This window comes from Rhyacophila brunnea, unplaced genomic scaffold (genome assembly GCF_057557595.1).
Source record: "Rhyacophila brunnea isolate RB1 unplaced genomic scaffold, BYU_Rbru_1.0 scaffold_3, whole genome shotgun sequence".
Classification (NCBI taxonomy): Eukaryota; Metazoa; Arthropoda; class Insecta; order Trichoptera; family Rhyacophilidae; genus Rhyacophila; species Rhyacophila brunnea.
In genome coordinates, this window is record NW_028232965.1 from 29,241,110 (window position 1) to 29,266,555 (window position 25,446).

Sequence of the window (25,446 nt, forward strand, 5' to 3'; positions counted from 1 at the left end):
ATGATATAAAATGTTACCATGTGGTACCAATACTCTTGTATTCTAGCTGATTTCAGATCGAGCTTATTGCTTTTAAAATCTTCAATTTTAAAGAAAATAAGTAGATATAATTATGTATATATCTGGCAAGCAAAATTTAATATCGTATAAGTTAGATTTTTTAGCTTTATTCTACTGAAAATACATACAAAACGTTGAATTTGTGTTTTATAAACATTAACAATATGTACCTACCTATTTGCTTTCATAAATTTTATAAAAGCTACTTGTGTCGCTGAGATTCAAAACCCGCTATAACACTTTTTCATTGTGTTGAGAAAATCAACAAAAAACTTTTTGAACTAAAAAGGTTTTTGAATATTTCAGTAGTGTTGTAGCGGAATTTGATAGACACATTGATTTTGTTTCATAAATGACAGTTAATCGTAGCGGCTTTTGAAAGAGGCGATAAAATTTTCATGTAGAGATTTTAATAACGAATCCAACGATATATATATCTTAATTATTTCAAAAAAGTGTTATATTGGGTTTTGAAACTCAGCGACACACTTCATGTAGCTTAAATAATATAAAAGAAACCTGTAGAGCATGCTTAATTGGATAACGATTCTACTGTTTGTATTATAAATATTTAAACTAGGCATAGAAACATCGTTTTATTTGGCTTATCGTAGAAATTTGAATGAATGATAGCATTTTAAATATTTTAGTACGAGTCGTGGTTATTTGATAGTTAGTATAAAATTATTTATTCATAAATATCTATCACAAAGGTATCACAAAAAAATTCAAGATTTTTTTATTACTACTTAATGATAGAAAGGTGTTTATATATTAGGTACTATTTTATCATATTATGGGAGAGTAAATTACATTATATAAAATACTATCTGCGGGTACAGTATCCTTTTCAAATATATTTAAATAAAATAATTGGTAAATATATACTTACATATTTATATATTGATGTTCTACTAGGTATTGAACTATACAATATCGCGATTCGGTTGTGATACGTATTTACTATAAAAGGATTTTTTATTTGCAAACAGATGTGTTCAATCTCTGGAGTTCTAATATGAAGTTTCATATAACTGAACAGCAATTCAAACAAACCGTTTCTACAATGTTTTGCCAAATGATGTGATATTAAAGTTAATAAAGTACGAGCTCGTTTCAAATTGCACTTTAAAATTGCAACTTTAAAATTACCACGTATTTTTATATTTATTTTAAAACATAAAAAAAATCAATAAGCTAAATAAATAATGACTTGGAAATAATTATGAAAACCTCGTCAGAAGGTGTAATTAAAAAAATAATGTTAACCGTTCATTCAATGTTCAACCTAAACTGACAATACTAATCCACGTATTTAGAATCAAGCATACTGCCACTCTATACTAACATGGCTACTGGAAATATATTTTTTTGATAGTTTACTACTTTAATGTTATATTTTATCAACAATAATAAATAAAGTTCATTCTTTACTTTAACTATATTTTTCTCTATCTGGGAAATCATTCCGTAACTCATAAATTTCGAATGTTCCATTTTTGACTATTTCAAATAGCTAGACAATGTATAATGTTTTAGTTGCCAATGATTATTTACAAAATGTGCCTTATTAGGTATGTACGAGTACTTGCAAATTTTGCATTCCGTTAAATTTTTGATTTGTTCTCAATTATGTCAGTCAAATGTGCTGTTTTTATATTATACGATACACTTTAGACATACCCACGTAAAATTAGGATATCTTAGCAGATTTTTAAAAAATCCATTATAAAATATCTAATCACCTTCGAGGGAGAAAAATACAATACAGAGAAAGATACAAATACAATAAAATAAAAATACAATAAAAAAAATACAAGGAGAACACCGTATATAATATGTAGATATCCGATATCGTATGTAGGTTTTAGAAGGAAACCCCCCACGTAAAATTTCAGCACGCTGTATCCGAATCAATAATTCAACTGCAGAAACGCGCCAAGGGTGGCCAATTAAGTAATATAACATTCTGAATTATAATATAAAGCGTCTTTATTGATGGAACATGGAAGCGTTTATAAATGAACATTAAATAATATGGAAAAGAAAACCGCAGGCGACTGTTATTCATCATACAGTTAATTTTGTGTAATTGAATGGTGGTTGCGCTTTTTATAGTGGACTGTAATTGTTTGGTGTAATAATTGTTATGATGGATGTGTATACTGGGAGGGGGTTACATGTAAGATGTCAGACATTGACTTTTTATGACGTTTTACGGTCTAGCTGAAGCATTCTGTATAATTGAATAATTTAATAAGCAGTGGTTTAACTGTAACAAACTTACACGCGCCTATTGTCTTGAAGTAACTTGATGTTATTTAATCACGGTCGACTGATAACCCGTGACTGCTGGTCGCCTGGCTTGCGATAATAACTGGAGATTTGAGGTAGTAGGGAATTATAGGGATGAAAGCGATCATAATTATTAGCCCAACCATATTGCATATTATACCCTTAATAATATCGTTAAAAATATTTTTCGGACTTTTTCCGCCTATGTGTTTTACAACTCAATACCCCCGCTTGGCGCGTCCTTGTTCATCAGTAACAAACAGCATAAAACTTGTGTGTAATTTTATTTACTTTAATTTCAATAGGTGTCGATTGTAGCTGCAAGCTCCTGCCGGTATCTCTATTGGCAGCGATCATCACTGGAGTACCTGTTCGTGAAGGAAACATATTTGGCAACAGTCGTAACAACTCTAATCGCCCGTGATATTACGACTAAGCTTTACGCCATGAATAACAAGATTGTAACGGATAAAGGCTCCCACTTGGACATTAGGCTACCCAGCATCACGGGGAGCTTAGTTTCCGCCGGGGAATACCGTAGTCCTCCGAAAGTGCTGAAGGCCAAACAAGTGATGGGTAAATATATCACAGTATTTATTATCTAAATTAAAATTATATTTTTTCATTTGTGATAATTTTCGTTTTTATTTTACATTTTTACATTTTGACCCAAGAAATGCCATCATAATAGATGTGAAGTATTTTTACGACTGATAATCTTTCTGTAAAAATAGAATATTGGTTTTGAAGAATTATTAGATACTAGTGTATCTACCGGTAAAAAAAATATATTTAGCATTAAAAATACTTCGATTATTATTATTTTTAAATCAGATATGCGTTGTGATTGAAATTGTATTCATAATAATATATGTCTATGCAATGGCAAAATATTACCAACTATAATCGATACCAAAGAGAGAAATCTTTCAATATCATTCAGAATAATTATAAGTAGCTTTCTTCATAACATTTAAATTATACATTACAGTCTATCCAAATACGAATTGCGTTTTATCTATAACTAGCTGACCCGGCGAATTTTGTACCGCCTCAGAATCAATAATCTTGTGTTAACTTATTAGCTGAATTAAATTCAGTTTTTTATTAAGTTAAAATGAATACTCAAAATGAATAAGTTCAATAAATGTGCAAAAATCAAATTAAAATTAAAAGTATTTTAATTACACTGAACTGTACACACTGTACCCCTCGATGGCCGCGTGGATTAAGCGCCGGTCTATAGTGTCGAGGGTCCCAGGTTCGAATCCTGGGTCTGGCATGTTCACATATTGTTTTTCAATTTGTGCATGAGTCAGTGTATGGTCCTAATACGTTGAGCAAGTGACTGACTTTCTCGTAAAAATAAAATCTGTTAATACAAACCTCCACTTTGTGGAGGCCCATATGATTCTATTAGGATCGGACATGGTCAAAAGAAAAAAAAGAATGTAATTCACGTGGCAGCAAGGCATTTGCTTTATTGAAGCGAATCGAAATGATTCGCGTAGCATTGTTGCACTAATTTCTGTTAAACTATTTGCTGGATGGGTTGCACTCAGGTCGATTCCCTTCATTGAAGCACCTTGTGATATACGACATTTTTCGTTTTGTTATCAGGTATGAAAATGAATAAAGCAGATGGTTTGCCCACATGACCATGTTACGTATAACCTTCAGTTGTAAATTGTGCGGTGGCAAGCCAGGTAGATCCAATGAATTTAAAAATTCAGTTGGATAGTTGGTTGCTTCGTCTTTGTTTGTTACACAGTCGATAGATTTAAAGGAATGCAGTGGACCAACGATTTGATTTTGAATTGTGAAGTTTAAGTGATCCACATCTTTGTTCTTTGCTGCAAGACTGCTCGTTCACTCAACCAATTGTAATTTTTGTGGTTAGCAATGATGTTCTGTAACACTTTGTTAATGAGTTCGTCCTTAGTTGAGACGAAATTGCAAAAATTCAGCGGAAACGAAATCAATCCGTTCGATTCATCGGCCGTTACCGATAGTCAGCAATTGCTTGGAGAAATTTTCGGCAGATGGATTGTTTAGCAATGCAACTCGCATGTTTGTCGTTAGCTGAAGTTTCTATACATAGCGCCACAGAGTCGATGATTTGAGGCAAGCATTTATTTCATCGGCAACGGCCGATCTTGGAATGACTGGTAGTGTTTGGCGGAAATCGCCAGATAGTAGAATCACTGCGCCTCCAAAACTTCTTGAGTCATTGCGCAGATTTTTCATAGTTCGATTGAGTGTTTTCAATGCGCGTTTGTGCGCCATTGTGCATTCATCCTAGGTGATGATTTTACTTGCTAACAAAACTTTGGCCATTACTGAGTGTTTCGCAATATTGCATGTCGGTATTTCAGTCGTTGGCAGGCTTAAGGGCAATTTCAACTTTGAATGAGGCGTTCGGCATCCTTCTAGCAACGTGGCCGCTATCCCAGAAGAAGCAACTGCTATAGCATTTTCGGATCTCGCACGAACAGTAGCCAAAATCAATGACATGAGGAATGTCTTCCCAGTTCCACCGGGTGCGTCGAGGAAAAATAAGCCACCATTTCCATCATTAATTGCCTTCAATAATGTATCGTACACTTCTTTCTGTTGGGGGTTCAACAGTGGTACATTCGTTCGAACTGATTGGTTCAATGCATCTCGATCATATTCACGTTCACGTTCCAAGTCTCGATTGAAAGCGTCGTTCATTCCACTATGTGGCGTTGGCATTCCTAACTTCACTAACAAACTGCCGCACATGAGGTAACACATGTGTTCGATCTTTAAAAGCAAAGCCTGGTTATGTATCTCCTCATTCACCTTGAGATCGGGATTCACTGAACTGACACGAATTCGATATAAAATGTCTTCTGACATGTCATCCTTGTACTTGTTCCACAGTTCAAGTGGATTGGATGGGAAGAATGTCGAAATAATGATAACAAATAATGTGCGTATCTGATTTAGAGATGTAAAAACAATTGCTTCAGCGATTGTCATATCCCAATGAGTATCGTTTTCAAGCAAATTGAGCTGTTGACATGAAGCACGAAATGTTGGGCACACTACACCCACTACACCATTGACAGTAAATTTCGACTATCATTCTTTCTTTTGTTTGCTTGTTTCTTGTTTATTGTTTCTGTCATGTATCAGAGATGGCGTTGTATACGGATTTAATTTTTTTGTGATTTTCTTTTATTTTCGATTGCGCGTTCATTGTTCAAAATGTCAAAATGTATGAGAAAATTAATTTTCTTCATAATTTTTTTCCCCGTAAATTTTTCCGATGTTTTAATAATTATTCTGCTATTCGGGGCTGAGACAAATCCAACAATGCAAAGATCGTAAAAATCGGTCCAGCCGTTCTCGAGTTATAAATGGTGTAACTAACCCGACTTTCTTTTATATATATAGATACTAATAATTATTTACAATGATTATTCGGTAGAAAGACTCACTAATAATAATTAATTTTAGCATCAATTGCATTCACACCAAATGGTCAATTACCCACTCGTGAATATTAACTTTATAATTATCATTGATCCAAATATTTTTTTTATAGCCTCATGATGCTATTTCAAAATGTTCAATATACCCAAAAGATCATCTTGTTCTTAAATGTCAATTATTGCAATGACGGAAATTGCGTTGCCTCACGACGTACAACATTAATTTTTAAAAGATTGAGCTTTCCGAGAACTTACACGTTACGGGATTGTGATTTTCTCCTGCTTGAATATAGGTATATATATTTTTTAATATAATAATATATTATGATACGTAATACCAACTACCTATTCTTTTAATTGATACACTCCCATAAGTACAACAACGCGACGAAGACAATTAGCCCCAACAATCCTCTATGTGTAATAATTAATAGTAAGGCGCCCAAAATCTTACTCATATTCTTGAAAGAGTTATTGGAAAAGATAGGATTGAAGTAGACGCGATTTGATTCAATTTACGGTTTTTTATTGGAATACAAGGAGTGTCATGCAAACAGTCTGCTTGTCTTTTACAACCAAATGTTTAGATGAACTACGCATTATACGCAAAAATATTTAATAAGTATATTAATATTTTTTTGAATTATTTTTTTTTGTAATAGTTTTCGTAGTTTTCATTAGGTTTCATATATTTTTTATATTTTATTCGGCCACCAAAGAGTTTATTTTTGGCCTGTGGCCTCCCAGATATGTTTTGTGAGCCCAAAAGGGCTACATGGGCCTCGGTTGGGAAATACTACTCCATATGAACATTCATTTATACTTGATAGTATTTTTAATACTGTTTTTCATTTTTATTTCCCCAAATTGGCCAGACCGATTGCAAAAGCGATTGTAAAACTATAAAACGCTAAACCTTATACTTAATACTTTGGACGCGGAAGACGCACACGGTGCGTAATGACCAGGCGGCCGATCGATGTAATTAACGTGCATTTTAAAGGGGGCAATTAAAATCTCATTATCTATTCAGCAGCGAAAGCGTTAAACAACCACCCAATATTTTATGACTCGGTTATCTTTTCAAGGCTCACAATCAACTCGTAAAATTCGAATATTGTACACGAAATAGCCTTACGTGATACGTGCAATGCTTATGCAATCGAAAATAGCTATTTCAACCACCCACATTTTGCAAACTATCGGATCGTATCAATTCGCCGGCATGATGGCAGCTGCAAATTAGCAAACTGTCAAATTCAACGGAGGTCAAACAATTGGCGTTGTTTTTTAAACTCAATTGTTCACTGAAAATTGTATATGAGTGAAAAATCCTATATAGTTTATACGCAAGTGGACAATAATATTTTACATTTAACACCAACTGCTCTTGATAATTTCCAATAAATGAGTAGGAATAACTTAAACGTTTTCGTAATAAATTTGGGTTGTCACTGCATGTTCTACCCCCTTTTTGGCTTGTTACTGAAGCCATTCACAAGAAAACCTATTGAGAATGGGTTCTGCAATAAGCCAGAATCGTCAAGGTAAGAAGAACACATATTGTCAACCCAAAAAATATTACGATATTAAACAACCGTGAGAGTCTCAAATATTGTGTAACCTGAACGGAAAAAAGGTAAATTACCATTTTCGCTTTTAACCGGAGCACATGATACATCATAATATTATATGGTAGCAATTATATTCAAATTCGTTTTTACAAAGAATAATCAGTATATATTCACCCAATCATCAGTCGACCTTTACTATGGTAGTAATTTAGGATTACTATTCCTTGTCCCCGGATATCATTTTAATATGGTCGTACTTCGTCAGCAAATTAAAGTACCTACGGCCATATTAAAATTATTTTATATTATGATTTTAGGGATTAGGAATTTTTCAGTTAGGTACATGTTCAAACACGCGCGTTAACATGATCTTACTACCTACCTCAGTTATCGTTTGTCAATGTATAGTTACCGCCGTATGTTGTAGCTTAATCACTGGGATATGCCAATAGAAATGGCGTATTTCAAAAAAATACTACCTTATTCTTAGGTCAATAATTATTATAAAACAATCATTATTCGTAGGATGTTTTATTACATTTGAATGAAAAAAACATAGTTTATAATCCGTATCTTTAGAATTATCTTCAAATGTGTTAATTGTGCCCATTTTTTGAATAATAAAATGCCTAATTCATGTCAAATTTGGGATCACAGAGATTATAAATATATATATTTTTTCGTAACTATTTCACTATTTAATGTTAACAACAATTTTACTAATGGTTTTATAAATGCGTTTAAAAATTAATAAACCTATAAAATGTTAATACCACTGTACATGGATGTACTGAAATATGAATATATTCTAAAACATTAGATCGGAAGGTTTAAAAGAATACTATTTTATGTAATAAAAATACTTTATGCATTCATCAAATGTTAAAAATAAATATAAAGAATAATAAAGCTTTATTATTATATAAATAGATTATCTACAACGTTTAAGGAATGTCCAGGCTTATGTTCTGAAAATAGTATAAAATGTACATTTTCACCTACGAGGCGCATGTGGGCCGTATTCTGTCATTACAAATGTGAATTAAATTAAATATTGGGATTTCAGCATTTTTATTCTTGGGATTTCGAAATTACTAAATGAAACAGAATCCCGAAATTATAAGTCCTATCTAATATCTTAACTCTTTAATATATATTTACATTTTAAATTCATCTAAGTATGTATATAATATAGCATATGATTTTTTTTTAATTCTCAGTGATAATTTACTTGACAAAGTTAAATAATAGTAATGCTGTAGTAAACATAGTAAAACCGCCAGCCCATCCCGTTTATTCATTGTGGCTTTTATGCATCGTTAAAACATTGGCAATTTCGTTTGCCATTACCATTTGATTATGTTCGAGTATTCTTGACCACAAAACTAATTTCCATGTTTCGTGTCACGCCACTATTCCACTGCATCCGTACCTGTGATGTACTTGGTTCGGCTACTCAAAAATAGAAACATCGCTTATTACAAAAAACCTTCACTGGTGATTAGATTTTCACATCGACTTTTTACCTCGAAATCTAAAAAAAAACTGGACAAAAAATTAGATATAAATAAATTAAATCAGTCATTTCAAATAGAGCAACAGTCAGTGTAGTCACAATTTTATTGATGATATTTTTTTAACTGACTCATTCTACTTTAGACTACAATTTACAGACATAGGTACAAATATTATGATATTGATTACAAACTATTTTGGTTTACTAAGTTTAAATGTTGGTTATGTCTAAAATAAAAATTAGTTAAGGCTATATCAGGTTTATTTTTACGTCCCACATTGTATTAAATAAGATATGTAAACAGCACATCACTCGTAATCATCACAAATTAGTAGGTACTGTAAGTTTAATGAAAAAAAATCCGATTTAGCAAAAATATATTTAATTTTAATTGATGGGAGCGTTGTTATAATCAATAACCATCGGTTTAAGCGATGAAGTTTTTGTTTTTATAATATATGTAACATAAGTATGTATTATATATTTTCAAAGATAATAGGTATTATGTTTAACTAATTTTTTTGTTTTTTTTGTTTAAGAATATATAAATATAGGTACACATACATACACAGACGATACGAACCCATGATACCGAACGGTAAGTATCGTCTTTAATGTCATGGATGCCGGGTTCAAATTTTGGGTCTGGCAATATTCACATTTTGTTTTTCAATGTGTGAATGTTGCTAATGTGCATTTCTCCTTTTAAAAATATCTATTAGTTATACAATGTCCATTCTGTAGACGCCCATATTATCCTCTTAAAATCGAAAATGGTGATGTATGTGTGTATATACTATACACCACGTTCGATCAATATGTGCCCCCACAGAGTGAAAGTTGTATCAACGGTTTTTTACTGTAAATATATATTTGCCACTTGCTCAACCTATTAGGTCCATACTCTGACACCAAACACAAATTGAAAATCAATATGTGTATTTGCCAAACCCAGGATTCAAACCTGAGACCCACGGTATTTTAAGCCCATGCTTAAGTCGCTCTGCCATCGTGGGGCCATATTACTACATAGGTAATTGATAATTTAATTATTTTTTTATTAAATTTAATATTCATAATATTAAGAGTGTAATTCTTATTAATGAAAATACATAATTTTATAGCCTGTATTCAGTTAATTTATTCAGTAAAGTCTTCAGTTATTATTATACCATAATTAATAATAATTTTGAATGTTTTTAAACATTTGATACATTTTAATATATATTACAATAATGCAATGCATGATTCTTTTCTAACAACACTGTATGGATATATCTACTTCCTGAATCAGTACTCCCATAAGTGCAAGTACGTTGATACTAATTCTATAGTAAGTACTGATTGAATTGAAACTTATGCACTGTGAGCTTTAAATAGAGTACTGATAACAGTGCGGCCTTCTAAAATAGCAGGTCAATTGTTATCTTTTGTATCAAATTGTGGCTTACTTTGTTTTCTTCACTATAATCAGTGTGAATTCTAAATCCTTGCATCGCCAATTAATCACAGAGCTCACGTCACATAATCTAAATGCAAGATCTGAATACTAATCTATTTGCAAATTTCCTATTTTCAGATTTTCTATATTTGAAGTTCTAAAAAAATATAATCTAATGCATATATTATATGAAATCATTAACTACGTCTTATATAATAAGTAACTCAATCACTCAATATTCTAAAAAATATATTTTCTATTAAGTACTATTATTTTTTATTTAGGTCAACCAACAGAATCAATTACAGAGAATAATTATAATATAATATAGAATAAATACTATGTGATGGTCCCAATAACAGGCGGACACAAAAAACGTAATAAATCAAATTAAATTAGATCAAATATTATGTTCAACTGTAAAGAATATAATTGGAGAGTTATTGAAAATGATTAAAAAGATAAAAACGCATTAGTAATAAACATAAGAAAAATAGAAAAAATATAGAAAAACATAAGAATATAGTATATATAGAGAAGACATGCAATATAATTAAATAAAAATACAATACAAAAACTGTAGTAGTCCAGATGCAGTAATTAGTCGTAGGAGCAATTTAATTCGAAAGCTTTATCTTTATATTCGGTAAAAAATAAATGTATCTACTTGACATTATTTAGATTATTGTTACATTCTACATTAAATTAACGAAATATTATTTGAGGATACTACCTATCATCAAAAATCGAGATTATATTTTTTCAATATATTGTATAACTATTTTGAATTTGACATCGGCTATATAATTGTTTTTCCAATGAGTGTTTGTATCCGGAGCATGAACCAGTATGTGGTTACCATAAATTTCTCGTAAAAAAAGTCTATTACGAAACCTCTTCGTGATGGTGCCTAGGTTCACACTTGATTATAAAGCCAAATAAAAAATTACACCATCATAATTTAACTATTTATATGCCTACATAAAATTAATAAATTTTATTGTCAAAATAAAACTCCTGTGAACGATTCCTTAGCTTTTATCGGTATCGTTATATAACTTTATAATGAATAAAATTCATAAAGGACACGATACTCGCCCGACAACCTCTTTTGAAAATAGGTGTGATTGATTGCATCGTAAAGGCGAATGCATAACACTTCCTGGGCCGACCTTTACGAATAGCAACTGCTCGGAAAGGGCAGAGTTTTTAAACTTTCTTCGTGAAATATTAATTATTTTAACGAAACTTTATGATATAATATCTGTATGAGACTTAATTATAATCCAAAAATAATGCCATTATATCCATCCTGGGGCTAAGTACAATACATAATTAATAATTTATCGTCTTAAACATGTCTATATATTATATATTTTGTGTTAATTTACTAACATATTAATGCTACTTATCTTATTTAATGACATACTAGAGTATTCACATAATTACTGATATCAATTAACGTACGAAAAATGCCAAAATCCTCATCAAAATCCTGCAATCGACAGAATAACGGAGTGAATATTTCAAAAAAATATGTAACTCTTAATAATAATGTTTCTAATTTTGCAATGAAACTATCGCATGTATATTTCTGTCTGACAAATAAATAATTCTGTGCATTTTGCCATAACGCAAGAAGTACAGTTATTTCCTCCTCACGTGGCTGGAACACGGAGTGGAGTGAATTGTCAATGAGTCCCAAACTGTCGTCTAGGCGCATCCCAAACTTAAATACGCCACTTTTCAGCCAAATTCACGTACATGTTGGCATTCTAATGATAATTCTTAACTAAGACCAAGTATGAAAATGCCCAAAAAATCCTGAAAATCATTAGATAAACATTCACCTATATTTTTTACTTCCATGAACATCAGTTTTATCCTATATCTTGTGTGTAAGAGAAACGATACCTGATATCCAATAGCCTCAAATCCGTGTTATTAATTGAAGTTAAAATACCCCCCCCCCCCTCCTGACATGCACCTTAACATAACATTACTTACTATAGTAAAATAATAATTTTAATAAATGTTTTTTCGATAGACTGATATTAACTGAAAGGAAAAAGAAAGTGAAAACACACACGTAGTATTTTTAATGAATATGCTGAGAAAGGACTTTAAGTTAATAAGTACATATAAAGATAAATTCATGAATTGTATGCATTTGACAGTGTTACTTATATATCGTCATACGTGTAAGCGGGTTATATCTTATAGATAAAAGACACCCGATCTTTTTCAAGAATAGGCTTCATTTAATACTTTGGACGCTGAAGACGCACATGCGCGTAATGACCAGGCAGCCGGTCGATGTAATCAACGTGCATTTTAAAGGTACTAATTAAAAAATCATTATATAGTCAGCAGCGAATGAGTTAAATAGACCAAAATGATATAGGACGGTTTATGTTAGAGAATAAAACTGAAGTGGACTCCTTAAAAACCGATAGTGCTCTCAAATCTGAATCACTGAAGAAATTTTGGACAGAGATGTAGAAATGATGACGTTTTTGAAAGTAAACAAAATCCACAAAGTTGTAAGGGGTAAGGTTATTTAATTGCAGAAAGAACAAAAGTATTACCAATTGAAATATTCGAGAAATCAAACCTGAGCATAAAAACCCTGAGATTATGCATACCATTACGTTAAAAACTGCCAACCAGCACGTAGTCTGTGATCACATAGGAACATACACATACAACCAGGTCAGAGGACCCTCCTAGTGAAAAATATTGCCCACTTATATACTTCCCCGTCGATAAAGCCAGCGTGAATTTATTAATGAAACAAATGAGCTTTAAGTGCAATGAGACGGCTTAATATATTTGAAGCATACATATGTATGAGCAACCTTAAGAAATATGGCCGACCATATTATCGATCATATCTATTTAATCACGGTTTTTTTCATTCGGTTCATTTTCGATTGATCATATAGCTTTAGATGCGTAAGCGTCTATAATAATATTATGAATAATTACAAGATAAAAAGAACTTTTTATATACCACGTTTTAAAATTTTCTGTTGAATCATTATAAACTTGACATTTCTATGTATTAATAATTTAGGACAAATAAGGCAATTGTCAACAAATCATTTGTTTGCTATTTTGCAACAAAATAATAAACAAACAAACAAATAATATAGAATACTGAAATGTCATTTTGATTTCCATAGTAACGCACGTATATATTAATAATTTAGTTGCTAGGACCACCCCCTTAGCAACCAATAATAGTGGATTGGATTACGGATTTCTTCCGAAATTACTTTTCATACAAAACAGAATTAACTGAAAATGAATTCAATTCTACTTAAAGATGGCTAAAAGTATTAAAATAATGCTTAGCATCGTGTTCTGATAAATCTAAAAGTTTCAAATGTCTAGCTAGTCGGGAAGTTAGTTAAAAATCAATTGCAAGATTTGTACTGGATAAACAACCACCGGACAAACAAGAATACGAGCTAAGAAAAACGTGGTAAAATATTGCCATCATGCCAACATAGTTTTATTTAGCTAAATTAAAAATTAAAAACAAAAAAATAGTATAATTTTATTATATATAAAATGAAGAAGAAGAAGATAATCGTAATAAAGTGTGTGTTTTTTTAGAGGTATAGATCTTTAAGCTGGCAGCACTTTTTTAATTGGCGGCCATTTTGTCAGCTGTTAAGTGATTTATGTTTAGTTTGGTTTGGCATTTCAACATGAATAGACTGACGCCTGAACAACGCTTCCAAATTGTGAAAATTTATTTTAAAACAAGATTGCCGTTGATCCCGATTTTCATAAGCAAATTTTGTTTAGCGATGAAGCTCACTTTTGGTTGAATGGATACGTCAATAAACAAAACTGCCGTATTTGGAGTGATGATAATCCTCAAGTGTATGTTGAGACACCGTTACATCCAGAAAAATTGACTGTTTGGTGTTCTTTATGGGCTGGTGGAATAATTGGTCCGTACTTCTTTAAAAACGATGCTGGCCAAAACGTTACAGTCAATGGTGACCGCTATAGAGCCATGATTACTGACTTTTTCGTTCATCAATTGAACAACCATGATGTGCAGGAGCTGTGGTTTCAACAAGACGGCGCAACATGTCACACAGCTTGTACCACAATTGATTTATTGAGGGACGTTTGGTAACCGCATAGTTTCACGTTTCGGACCCGTGAATTGGCCTCCAAGATCGTGCGATTTAACACCTCTTGACTATTTTCTGTGGGGATATGTGAAGTCGCTAGTCTACGCCAATAAGCCCGAAACGATTGACCACTTGGAGGACAACATTCGCCGCGTTATTGCCGATATACAGCCACAAATGTTGGAAAAAGTCATCGAAAATTGGACCTCCAGATTAGACTACGTCCGAGCCAGCCGTGGCGGTCATATGCCAGAAGTCATATTTAAATTATAATGCCAGAAGAGCATCTTTCGAATAAAGTAAATTTCATGTCAATATAAAAAGTCATCTTTGTTTTATTTCATTTCAAAGTTCTATACCTCTAAAAAAACACCCTTTATTAGGTATTAACAAATTGTAGTAGGTACAATTTTTATAGATACTAATATACGTAAATAAACCATTCTGAAATAGTAATTGAGTTATTAGATAAAAAAATATTGATAAATTTCTAATATTCAATTATTAACCCGAGAGGGAAAATATTTTAAAATAAAAACAAAACTTTTTCATTCGAGGCGAAAATAGAAATTGTGTTACTATAGAAAAACAATTTAAACTCGTACATGCGCAGATGCTATTTCTTCTAGCGCACAGGAATTCCACAGGGTGAATGCAATTATTTTTACGATTGCTATTCCCGACTGCACTGACACCGAGCCTATTGCATCGGTTTCTCTCACTCAGCGGCGGTTTAATTACACATTGTTTTCTGTTAACACCATCTAACTTCATGCTAATGTTTATTTTTTTGCATACAGTTAACTTTGTGAGTTCACAATTGTAGCCGTAAGACTTATCGTGATTAGATTATGAGAAAAAAATGTTTTTTATTTTAAAACATTTCCCTTTTTTTACATTTTATAAAACCAATTCCTAATTTTATTGTAATACTTTATTAATAATTCATCATATTTAAGTATATATTAAATTATGTAACTGACAGCTATGAAATCAACTAATTAGTGTGAAATACATAGCCATTTTAAATCATGGAAAATGAACAATGAACACCCTTTATTGCACCTACGTGTTAGGTATATTAATTTATTTGTATTATGGCCTGTGATTATAGGTATTAATTTTACTATTTACTTACACATTTGATATCCATTCACATGTACATAATATTTTCCAAAAAAATAATCAGAATACTTTATATCCAAGTTACTGGAGCTTAAAAGCCGTAATGCCATTATGATGTTGAAACGGAAATCCTTCTCCGGCTGTGCCTGACCCGTCAACTCAATAGAAAAGCTTCATATAAATGAATCCGAAGCTTGACCGGATATAAAATTATTTCCCCTCAGCGGTGAGTGACTATAACAAAGGATAAGATGTCTCTCAACAATAGAACCACTTACCAGCTTAATGTATTTTAAATGGAAAACACTCCGTTGGAATTTCTATAGAAGAATAAATTTGGATCAAATTTACCTAATATTTACCCACATTTTAATACACGATTGTTATACCATTCCCGTATTTCTCCGATAGTGTTTCTATAGAATTTGGTTTACATGATATGCAAATCAAACAAACATACCGTTTTGAGTAGCTTCTGAAAAGAATCGTTTGACTACGTCCGTATTAAGTATGTACCTACTTACGCTCTTTTATATTGTTTTTTATTGATGCATCAAAACTGTAGATACTCGTAGTATTCATGAAACAATTGAAACTTAGTTTACTTAAGTTTTGCTATGTTGGAAAGTATCTTTATTAATCGCAGCATCTCCATGTTTCGTGTTTTTAGGCGTATCTAACGGGTCAGTTGACTTGTCTATCAGGTCAACTATATTTGAAACTACTGAGAATTCTCCACGAAGCGCTGAAGATAAAATCAGTTTCACAACACTGTACATAAATATTCAAAATTACAAATGAAACTCAAATAAATTGACCTAATAAACAATAACGGCTTCAAACTATTAAATTCTAAGAGAGTTATATGAGCTACTATCATTTTGAGACATTTTTTACTTAAGGATTAGGTGCATATTGAGCATGTTTACATATTGTTGTTAAAAATTTATAAAACATCATTATTTAGTAACGTATTTTTTATTACTTGAACGGTGTAAATGGGAAATCTGCTATCATTGCTAGTGCTGATCTCTGTGTCCCCGATCATCTAAGAAATTGAGAGTAACGCTTATTTGTTTTCCCAATATGTAGACCTAATCATCCATGGTAGTGCCAATAAAGAAGGAGATTGGCATTTTCAACCAAATTGGTTTGGCCATCGATATAATCTATTATAAGTGTGAACTTAGATGAAGGTTGTCTTTCGAATTTCTTAAAATTTCTCACAGTCCTTACTTTATTTTACATGTCTCTCTATTAATTACATTGTAATCCATTCCTTTAAAAAATGTCATAAAAATTGTATTTGTTTATAATTTGTAATGTAGGTACATACAAAATGTATTTTCAATGAATTTTTCCCAAAATTACCATATTATCGCCGTTTGGAAAATAAGACACGCCTTACATAAAATTCATTACAAACTTAGTTATAGGTAAGTATATTATGGATACTTTATTTTAATTTCCATACTCAAAAACAAAGTTTAAAAACTATTTTTTTTTTCAAAATAACCTCATTTGTAAAACAATACGTTGGAATATATTACATATTACCTAATTGATATTTGATAATAACTGGCACCCATTGAGAAAAGATTGATCAAAAATAATAGAGCCCTGAATTTTTGAATGTGCTCTGAGCGGAGTTTTTATGATTCAAATTAAATAATTTAGGCCTTCTAAGATAAATTAAGGGTTCCAAGGTCTGATTTCAATTCCACATCCAGCTTTGGTTATAAGAGTATATTTTTTTGAATCCAGTATTTCTAAAATTTTACATTTCTGCTAATAATAACTTTCATCTGAATATTTTGTATTGTATTGACACTATTGACAGACTGTTGATTTACTTTCAAACCAATTTTCCCAATATATATACCTTAATAGACGCACTAGTATGTATTAATTATAATTAACACTAAAATCAAATATTCGTTCACAAAAATTACGCCAACCATCTAACTATCGTTATGACCACGGAAGTTGCCTTGACCCCGTTTAATAAAAATGTTGGTAAAAGAATTTAAGTTCAACAAAATGTGTTGGCAAGTGAATATGAAACCGAAAACTATATTTTTGTGTGCTCATTATTGTATGAATAACCCAAAATTTATTGTGGGTAGGTTATTTTGATTTGGCATTTCGATAGTGTGCTAAAAATAACACACGTAATACATTCAATTTTTTAGCAAACGCAAAGAATTCATGTTATTTATTGTGCAATAACTAGAATTTGATAACTACATCAGAATAATGAATTTATAGTTGAATTCATCATTAGCATTAAATAAAATTATTAAGAATTTTTTTTTCGTCTGAATTACAATTCTAGAGAAAATAATATTAACATACTATTGAAGCATATTTCATAATTCTGTTGCAGTATTACCACATGATTGACTATTTCTGACTAACAGTCGAAATTTTCTGTTTCGTGGATGACTTTACTAATTTAAAATGCTTTTTTATTTCTTGCCCTCTGTTTGTTTACAGTAATCCTTGAGGTTTTTAGAACAATACATTAAAATGTGGGGTGGCCTTTAAACAAAAGAGCTCACAGGAACCCTTTGCTTGGGCATTGATTAATTCAAATCGTGCAACAAAGAACATTTTTTTTCTCAATGTCGAGAGTGAAATTAGAAATCTGCCTCACTCTTGCAGCATTATATTATTTATATTTTTATTTTATTTTAATGATTACATTGGATATAATATATACATGGATAGTTAAAACTAGTTCTTATTCTTTAAATCATACGTAAATAATTAATACCTTTTGAGCCGATACATAAAAAAAATCTCATCTGGCATATTAACAGATTAAAATCTAACTAGATTGTACTTGGGTTTCAATTTCCGTCACTTTTAGGCACTGTGCACATTCACGTATCACAAATATACAATTGCAATAAAATATGTACGAAATTTATATTTAAAATCTTAAGGCTTATACTTCAGCTGAGGCATGGTCTAAAAAGATCGTGACTAGGTGATGCGCGGATTGTGCAAATGACGCGAGCCGAACGAAATATAGTTGGTTATAAAAATTCAACATGCTTCCTTTTAATGTTATGTTTATTACTATATTCGTAATAATAATAGTATATTCATTGACATGTTTTCTTTTTCAAGTACATGCGAAATGTTTTTTAGTCATCTTTATACGATTTAATAATATATTCCTCCAACGCCATCACAAAACAAATTGACGTGCTCACACCTCGACTGTCAGTCTCTGATTGGCGACGACTGCGAAATTTCGTTCCACCTACTGCTGAAAATTATTTGCCGTTTCACTTATGTATGCTCTTAAAGGCAACGAGGGATTTGTATTATCTTACCATTTATTGAACATATGTAATTTAGAAAAACACTTTCTGAGAGCATAATATATTATAACCAATAGAAAAAATCTTTTTTGAAAAAAAGTAAGCCAACCCGACGGGGAATCGAACTCCTTATCTCCCAGGTTTACGCCCTGATCCGCTGCATTACCATTATGCTAAGAGGTGACATACTAATAGCGACAAATTTTAACTATTGGTCAATTTTAATACCTACTCATCAGTGTTCTTCCAAATCAAGCAACTTTGGCAATCGATTTTTGTTTCTTAAATCAAAGAAGGTAACTATTTACTTATTACCATTTATATTATGTAGCACATATTAAAAATAATTTTGATTTATACAAAATGTAATTTAACAGATTACTTTGAAAATAATATAAATAAATAGCATATGCTAGAAAAAATAAAGTATAATATTTAATCTCTATTTTTATACGGGAAAAAATCAAATTCCATCAGATATGCACCCTTACGTCTTGTTAGTATTAATTAAAATGAATTTATTGTTCATTACTTACTACTATAACAGTCTTCCTCTTTTGCTGTGCTAAAAATATCGACTAATGACTTCTCAAAAAAACAAAACTTTTCGCTAGTTGGATGTAATTACACGATTTTTTGGCTATATCTGAAAGGCGGAATGATAAAATAAATAGGCAAGAATCAACTTGATAGCTCGTATTAAATTGCATTTAAAAGATTTCCAATGGTGCGCGTCATGATTGTTGTTTATATAAACTTCTTCGTAGTGTTTTTCCAATTTGATATTTTTCAATATAGGTAAATGACTAAATGCAAACAAAATTATTATCTATGAAAATCAGATTTGTTAAAAAACTGAGCTCATTTTCCCTTTCATTTAAGTTGTTTTCCGAAATTAAACAACATAAAAATTATTAGTCATATTAGGTATAATAAAGATTATTATAAATTTTAAATGAATTTTATGCAAAAAATGGTAATAAGTATAAATTGTAGGATTTAATATAACTTATATATTATATTTTTAATGGATTCTTAAGAAATGCAAACTCAATTAATATTTTTATGCAAGTTAATTTCCTTAGTAAACACTCAATACCAATATAGGTAGGTATATAATATGTAGGTATAATGTATAAATAAATTGACCTTTGGTTGAAATATATCCCATACCTACATACATACATATATGTGAAAAAATATTTATCCCGACTATGTCAAATATGGGAAACGCTGGATTAAGCTAATCCTACCCAAATGACATTTTTCGATAATATTATATACATAGGTACCTACTATAAAAATAAATTAACAATTTAAACTCAAACAATAACGTCTCCTAAAAACTTCTTTGACTAACCCAGTTCCCGTTTTAATAGCGGAACTTTTGTTTTTATTAAAAGTGTCGTGCAGCGGAGTCCTTAGACAGAGGCCGGTGTCGTGTTTTCTTTTTAGGTGGCGTTTATTCAAATGCAAAGTGAGGTAGGAGCGGGAGGGAAGTAAGCGGGAAATTGTGAGGACTTGTTGAGCACCATAATGACGGAAGGAAGGGCCTCCACTCCGGTCAGACTAATCGCGATCATTCCGGTTCCTTGAATTGGATTAAATAAAATTTGAATATTTATTTCAGCGGATACGATAAAGACAGGAACAAAGTTTGCATTTGATTCACATACAAAACAACTTAAAATGGAGTAAAATATTTTTCAATGTATTTGTGCATTTAGTAAATTTGCTACGTCGTACCGCGAGAGAGAATGTATCTTCTCATCCAGGCACAACCGAAGTCACAATAGGACTAATCAAACTAGTAATATAAAACATTATAAGTAAACACAATTTATATGAATAGAATAATTGTGAAGTCACGTATCTACTTTGAAGAGCGCTTATAGTATATTATAGTATATGCGACTAAATTGTAGTATAAAACTAAAGTACTGTATTACAACTGTAGTATACAACTAAAAAAACTAAATTATAGTATATTATAGTATAATATGCAACTAAAAATGTATACATATGTGGCAGATGATACACATATGAAAAGCATGTGTGTGTACATCAAAATGATATCACTTCGCCTTCCTCCGTTTACCCTACAAACATTGAATGTTATAATTTATATCCTTATACTTCTCAATAGTTTCTAAATCAGAAGATCCCAACCTTTAGTATGCCATGCACCCATAAGAACTGTTTGACATATCATACATTTGAAAGATATTCATGTAAATTCCCATTTTAATTATTTTGACCCACAGATTTGACCACATACAGTAATTCAGATGTATAAATTGAATTTGAAATAATTACAAGATAAAACGAACTTTTTACATACCACGTTTTAAAATGTTCTGTTGAATTATATAAACTTGACAATTTTAAGGGGGGACATGCTCGTCGTAGGTCAAAATTGAGTTTTTATTGTATTTTCAAACCATGATCCTAAACACTCCTTAAATGTTGTAGATAATCTATTTATATAATTTTAAAGCCTTATTATCCTTTATATTTATTTTAAACATTTGATGACTGCATAAAGTATTTTTGTTACATAAAATAGTATTTTTTTTAAACCTCTCGCTCTAATGTTTTAGAATATAGTCATATTTCGGTACATGAATGTGCAGTGGTGTTAAGATTTTTTACATTTATTAATTTTAATCGCATTTATAAAACCATTAGTATAATTTATGACGAGATAATTTTAGTAAAATATTTACGAAAAAAAATTATATTGATAATCTCTGTGATCCCAAATTTGATAAGAATTAGGCATTTTATTATTCAAAAAATTGGCAAGATTAACACATTTGAAGATAATGTGGAGATAATGTGAAGACAATGTAATAATAACGTGTTGTACATGTACCTAACCGATTTTTTTTTATTTTTTTTAAACGGTTCATGTTCAAACACGCGCGTCAATATCATTTTACTCCCTACTTTAATTATAGTTTGTCAATTTATGGTTACGGCCGTATGTTGTAGCTTAACTACTGGGGAATGACAAAAGAAATGGCGTATTTAAAAAAAACACTACCTTATTCTTATGTCAATAATGATTATAAAGCAATCATTATTCATAATATGTTTATCACAATTGAATGATCAAAGACATAGCTTATAATAAGTATCTTTAGAATTATCTTTAAATGTGTTAATCTTGCCGATTTTTGAATAATAAAATGCCTAATTCTTGTCAAATTTGGGATCACAGAGATTATCAATATAATTTTTTATCGTAAATATTTTACTAAAATTATCTCGTCATAAATTATACTAATGGTTTTATAAATGCGATTAAAATTAATAAATGTAAAAAATCTTAACACCACTGCACATTCATGTACCGAAATATGACTATTTTATGTAACAAAAATACTTTATGCAGTCATCAAATGTTTAAAATAAATATAAAGGATAATAAGGCTTTAAAATTATATAAATAGATTATCTACAACATTTAAGGAGTGTTTAGGATCATGGTTTGAAAATATGTCATCTAGTCATCATATAGTCATCAAATGTTTAAAATAAATATAAAGAATAATAAGGCTTTAAAATTATATAAATAGATTATCTACAACATTTAAGGAGTGTTTAGGATCATGGTTTGAAAATACAATAAAAACTCAATTTTGACCTACGACGAGCATGTCCCCCCTTAAAATTGTCAAGTTTATATAATTCAACAGAACATTTTAAAACGTGGTATGTAAAAAGTTCGTTTTATCTTGTAATTATTTCAAATTCAATTTATACATCTGAATTACTGTATGTGGTCAAATCTGTGGGTCAAAATAATTAAAATGGGAATTTACATATAAATAGATTATCTACAACGTTTAAGTAGTGTCCAGGATCATGGTTTGAAAATACAATAAAAGCTCAATTTTGACCTACGACGAGCATGTGGGCCTTTAATAAATACTTCTTTTTGTAGAAATGCTGAATAAATATAGAATACTGAAATCTCATTTTTACATTTCATATTGATTTCCATACTAACGCACATATACATTAATAATTTAGTTGCTAGGACCCCCTTAGCAACCAATAATAGTGTTTTGCTTTTGACATTTTTTTTCCGAAATAACTTTCCATACAAAACAGAATTAACTGAAAATGAATTCAGTTCTGCTTAAAGATGGCTAAAAGTATTAAAAGAATGCATTGTCGTCGTGTTCTGATATATTCTAAAAGTTTCAAATGTCTAGCTAGTAGGGAAGTTAGTTAAAAATCTTCAATTTCTGTACTGGACAAACAAGAATATAAGCTTATAAAAACGTGGTAAAATCTATACTTGTACATGCTCTACTACGACCGCCATCTTGGAAAATAGCGACTTATTATAAATATTCAGCCATTTTTTTTAAATAGTGCAAAAGCAGAAAATTGAATTAAAAGTGCCTAAAATGAGCATCACTTAAATAAATTCAAAATTATAATTCAGAGTTCAAATTTAAAATCTGTTTTTCAAATTTTTTTCTACCCTGCGTCTGGATACCGGAAAACATTATTCAAATTGAAGATAGGTATTTTTAAATTTTATTTAACTTGTATTTGAAATATTTTCGATATTTGCAGTCGTCAATGAGATATAGCTGTTAAACTGAAAATGTCTGCTATTTTCCAAGATGGCGGACATAGCACGTATATACGAGTGTTAATGTTGTTAATGGGTACTAGCAATATATATGCAACGTAGGTATTCTTTTTAGGGGAATTATTTCCAGGTAAGGGGTTATTTCGACCTTATAAGACATACCTAATTTTATATATGAAAACGAAAATAATATAATTCATCAGTGTGTATCGCTTATTAATACCACTTAGGAACAAGTATTTCTTTATTATACCTAACATTAACGGCGGAAATTACGATTATTGGATGCATTTTATTAATTGAATATCTAATAAGCTTTGCAATCAATCACTCTAAAAAAAATACCATACCATAGTAAATAAAATGACCTAACCATCTTGATGTATTCGAACGATTTTGACAGATTGTGAAATTGTTTCCATTTGCAGCTTGCCGTCCGATGTCGCCGGATTCCGTATTTGGCGTATCTACGAGTCGCGAGAAGCTATACTACGACAAGGCAGGTGCAACTGAGATGGAACCACTCACAGAACAGCCTTCCAACGACGATTTGGCGAGCGCCGGGGTTGATAGTTGGCTCGAGACTTCCTCCAAGTACCACAGCTGTGAAATGGTTGATACTGATGACGACATGCACAAAGAATAAATAGGACACAATTTACAACAGAGAACAATAGTGACATTTTATGTCCATCATTACCCGTAATTGTGCGATGCTCACTCGTGCAGAATATTTAAATGCATCTCTTTTTAACAAAAATTGTTGCAAAAAATGTAATGTTTATATTATTACTAATTAAAAATTACGGGTTAAAATACCTTAAAATTGCGCAAATCATAGTAAAATATATCTTTGCGTGATCTTCATCAATTTATTGATTGGCGAAGATCTCTCCAATCATATTCCATTCCTCTCAATCCTGTAAGTTGTGTTACCATAATATACTACCGCAAAATTTAACTATTTTATCGATCGTCTCTGTGTAATAAAAAAATACACACGTGATATATTTACACCGTTTGCTATTTACTTTTTAATTCACACGCTATTGCCTTGTATAAAATAAATGAATCAGAAGAATATAGAAAGTAATTATTGTTCTATTTTGTGTGCGGATGATAAAATCATTTGAGCAGTAATATTGTTAAAAAATATATTTGCACAAAAATGTTCACTATTTTTGCTAAAATAAATAAACTCATCAAATTATTAAGCTGTAAAACGTGACAACTAAAATGGAATATCGTGATCACATTCGTCCTGCAAGAAATGAGTCTGTAAAATAATTGCAAATTTTTAGTGGGTGTAATATGCATGATGTATTTCCAATAAGTGAGGCAAATGGTTAATAACTACTTCTCTTAAAAATATATATTAATACAACTCCACTCTTTTGTCATTAAGTAATGTTAATAAAAAAAATCATTTGAAGAAAATAGTTTAAGGATATTGAAAAAATATTCAGACTTGGGAAAGACAGCGGAGAACCTCATGGAGTGTAGTTGTTTGTTCGAAGCGGCCAAAGTCCATCCGGGCTGTAGTGCTATAAAAGATAAATAGGAAAACATGCTCACTGCTTACTTATCATAAAAAGACAAGTATAACTTTGGAACATTGCATTCAGTGAAATACCGTGCAAAGTTTGGTAGCACTTAAATAAAGTATTTCAAATTAAACTGTTGAGCTAATACAAATAAATGCCAGGTAAACTTTCTATCTTCAATAGTATTATGTCAGATAAATCAAAGAAACTATTTCTTATATTCAAGGAATAATTCACAAGAAAATTAGTTAAATTCATCGTAAATAATAAAGCACATTGGAGCGAATCTTATGGTCACAGGTGCAAGTCCCATCTAGCGTCGTATTTTTAAA

General features: G+C 30.9%; 1 protein-coding gene across 1 annotated transcript in view; it reads left to right on the top strand.

The window, feature by feature from the left end:
* Positions 1-24,958, top strand: part of LOC147068194 (popeye domain-containing protein 3-like) — a 61,559-nt gene extending 36,601 nt beyond the window's left edge. The window contains exons 7-8 of the mRNA XM_085953348.1: positions 2,661-2,931; positions 23,999-24,958. Coding sequence (XP_085809474.1) covers positions 2,661-2,931; positions 23,999-24,216 — 489 coding nt within the window. The 3' untranslated portion in view covers positions 24,217-24,958. The remainder of the gene's footprint in view (positions 1-2,660; positions 2,932-23,998) is intronic.
* Positions 24,959-25,446: the final 488 nt, after the last annotated feature.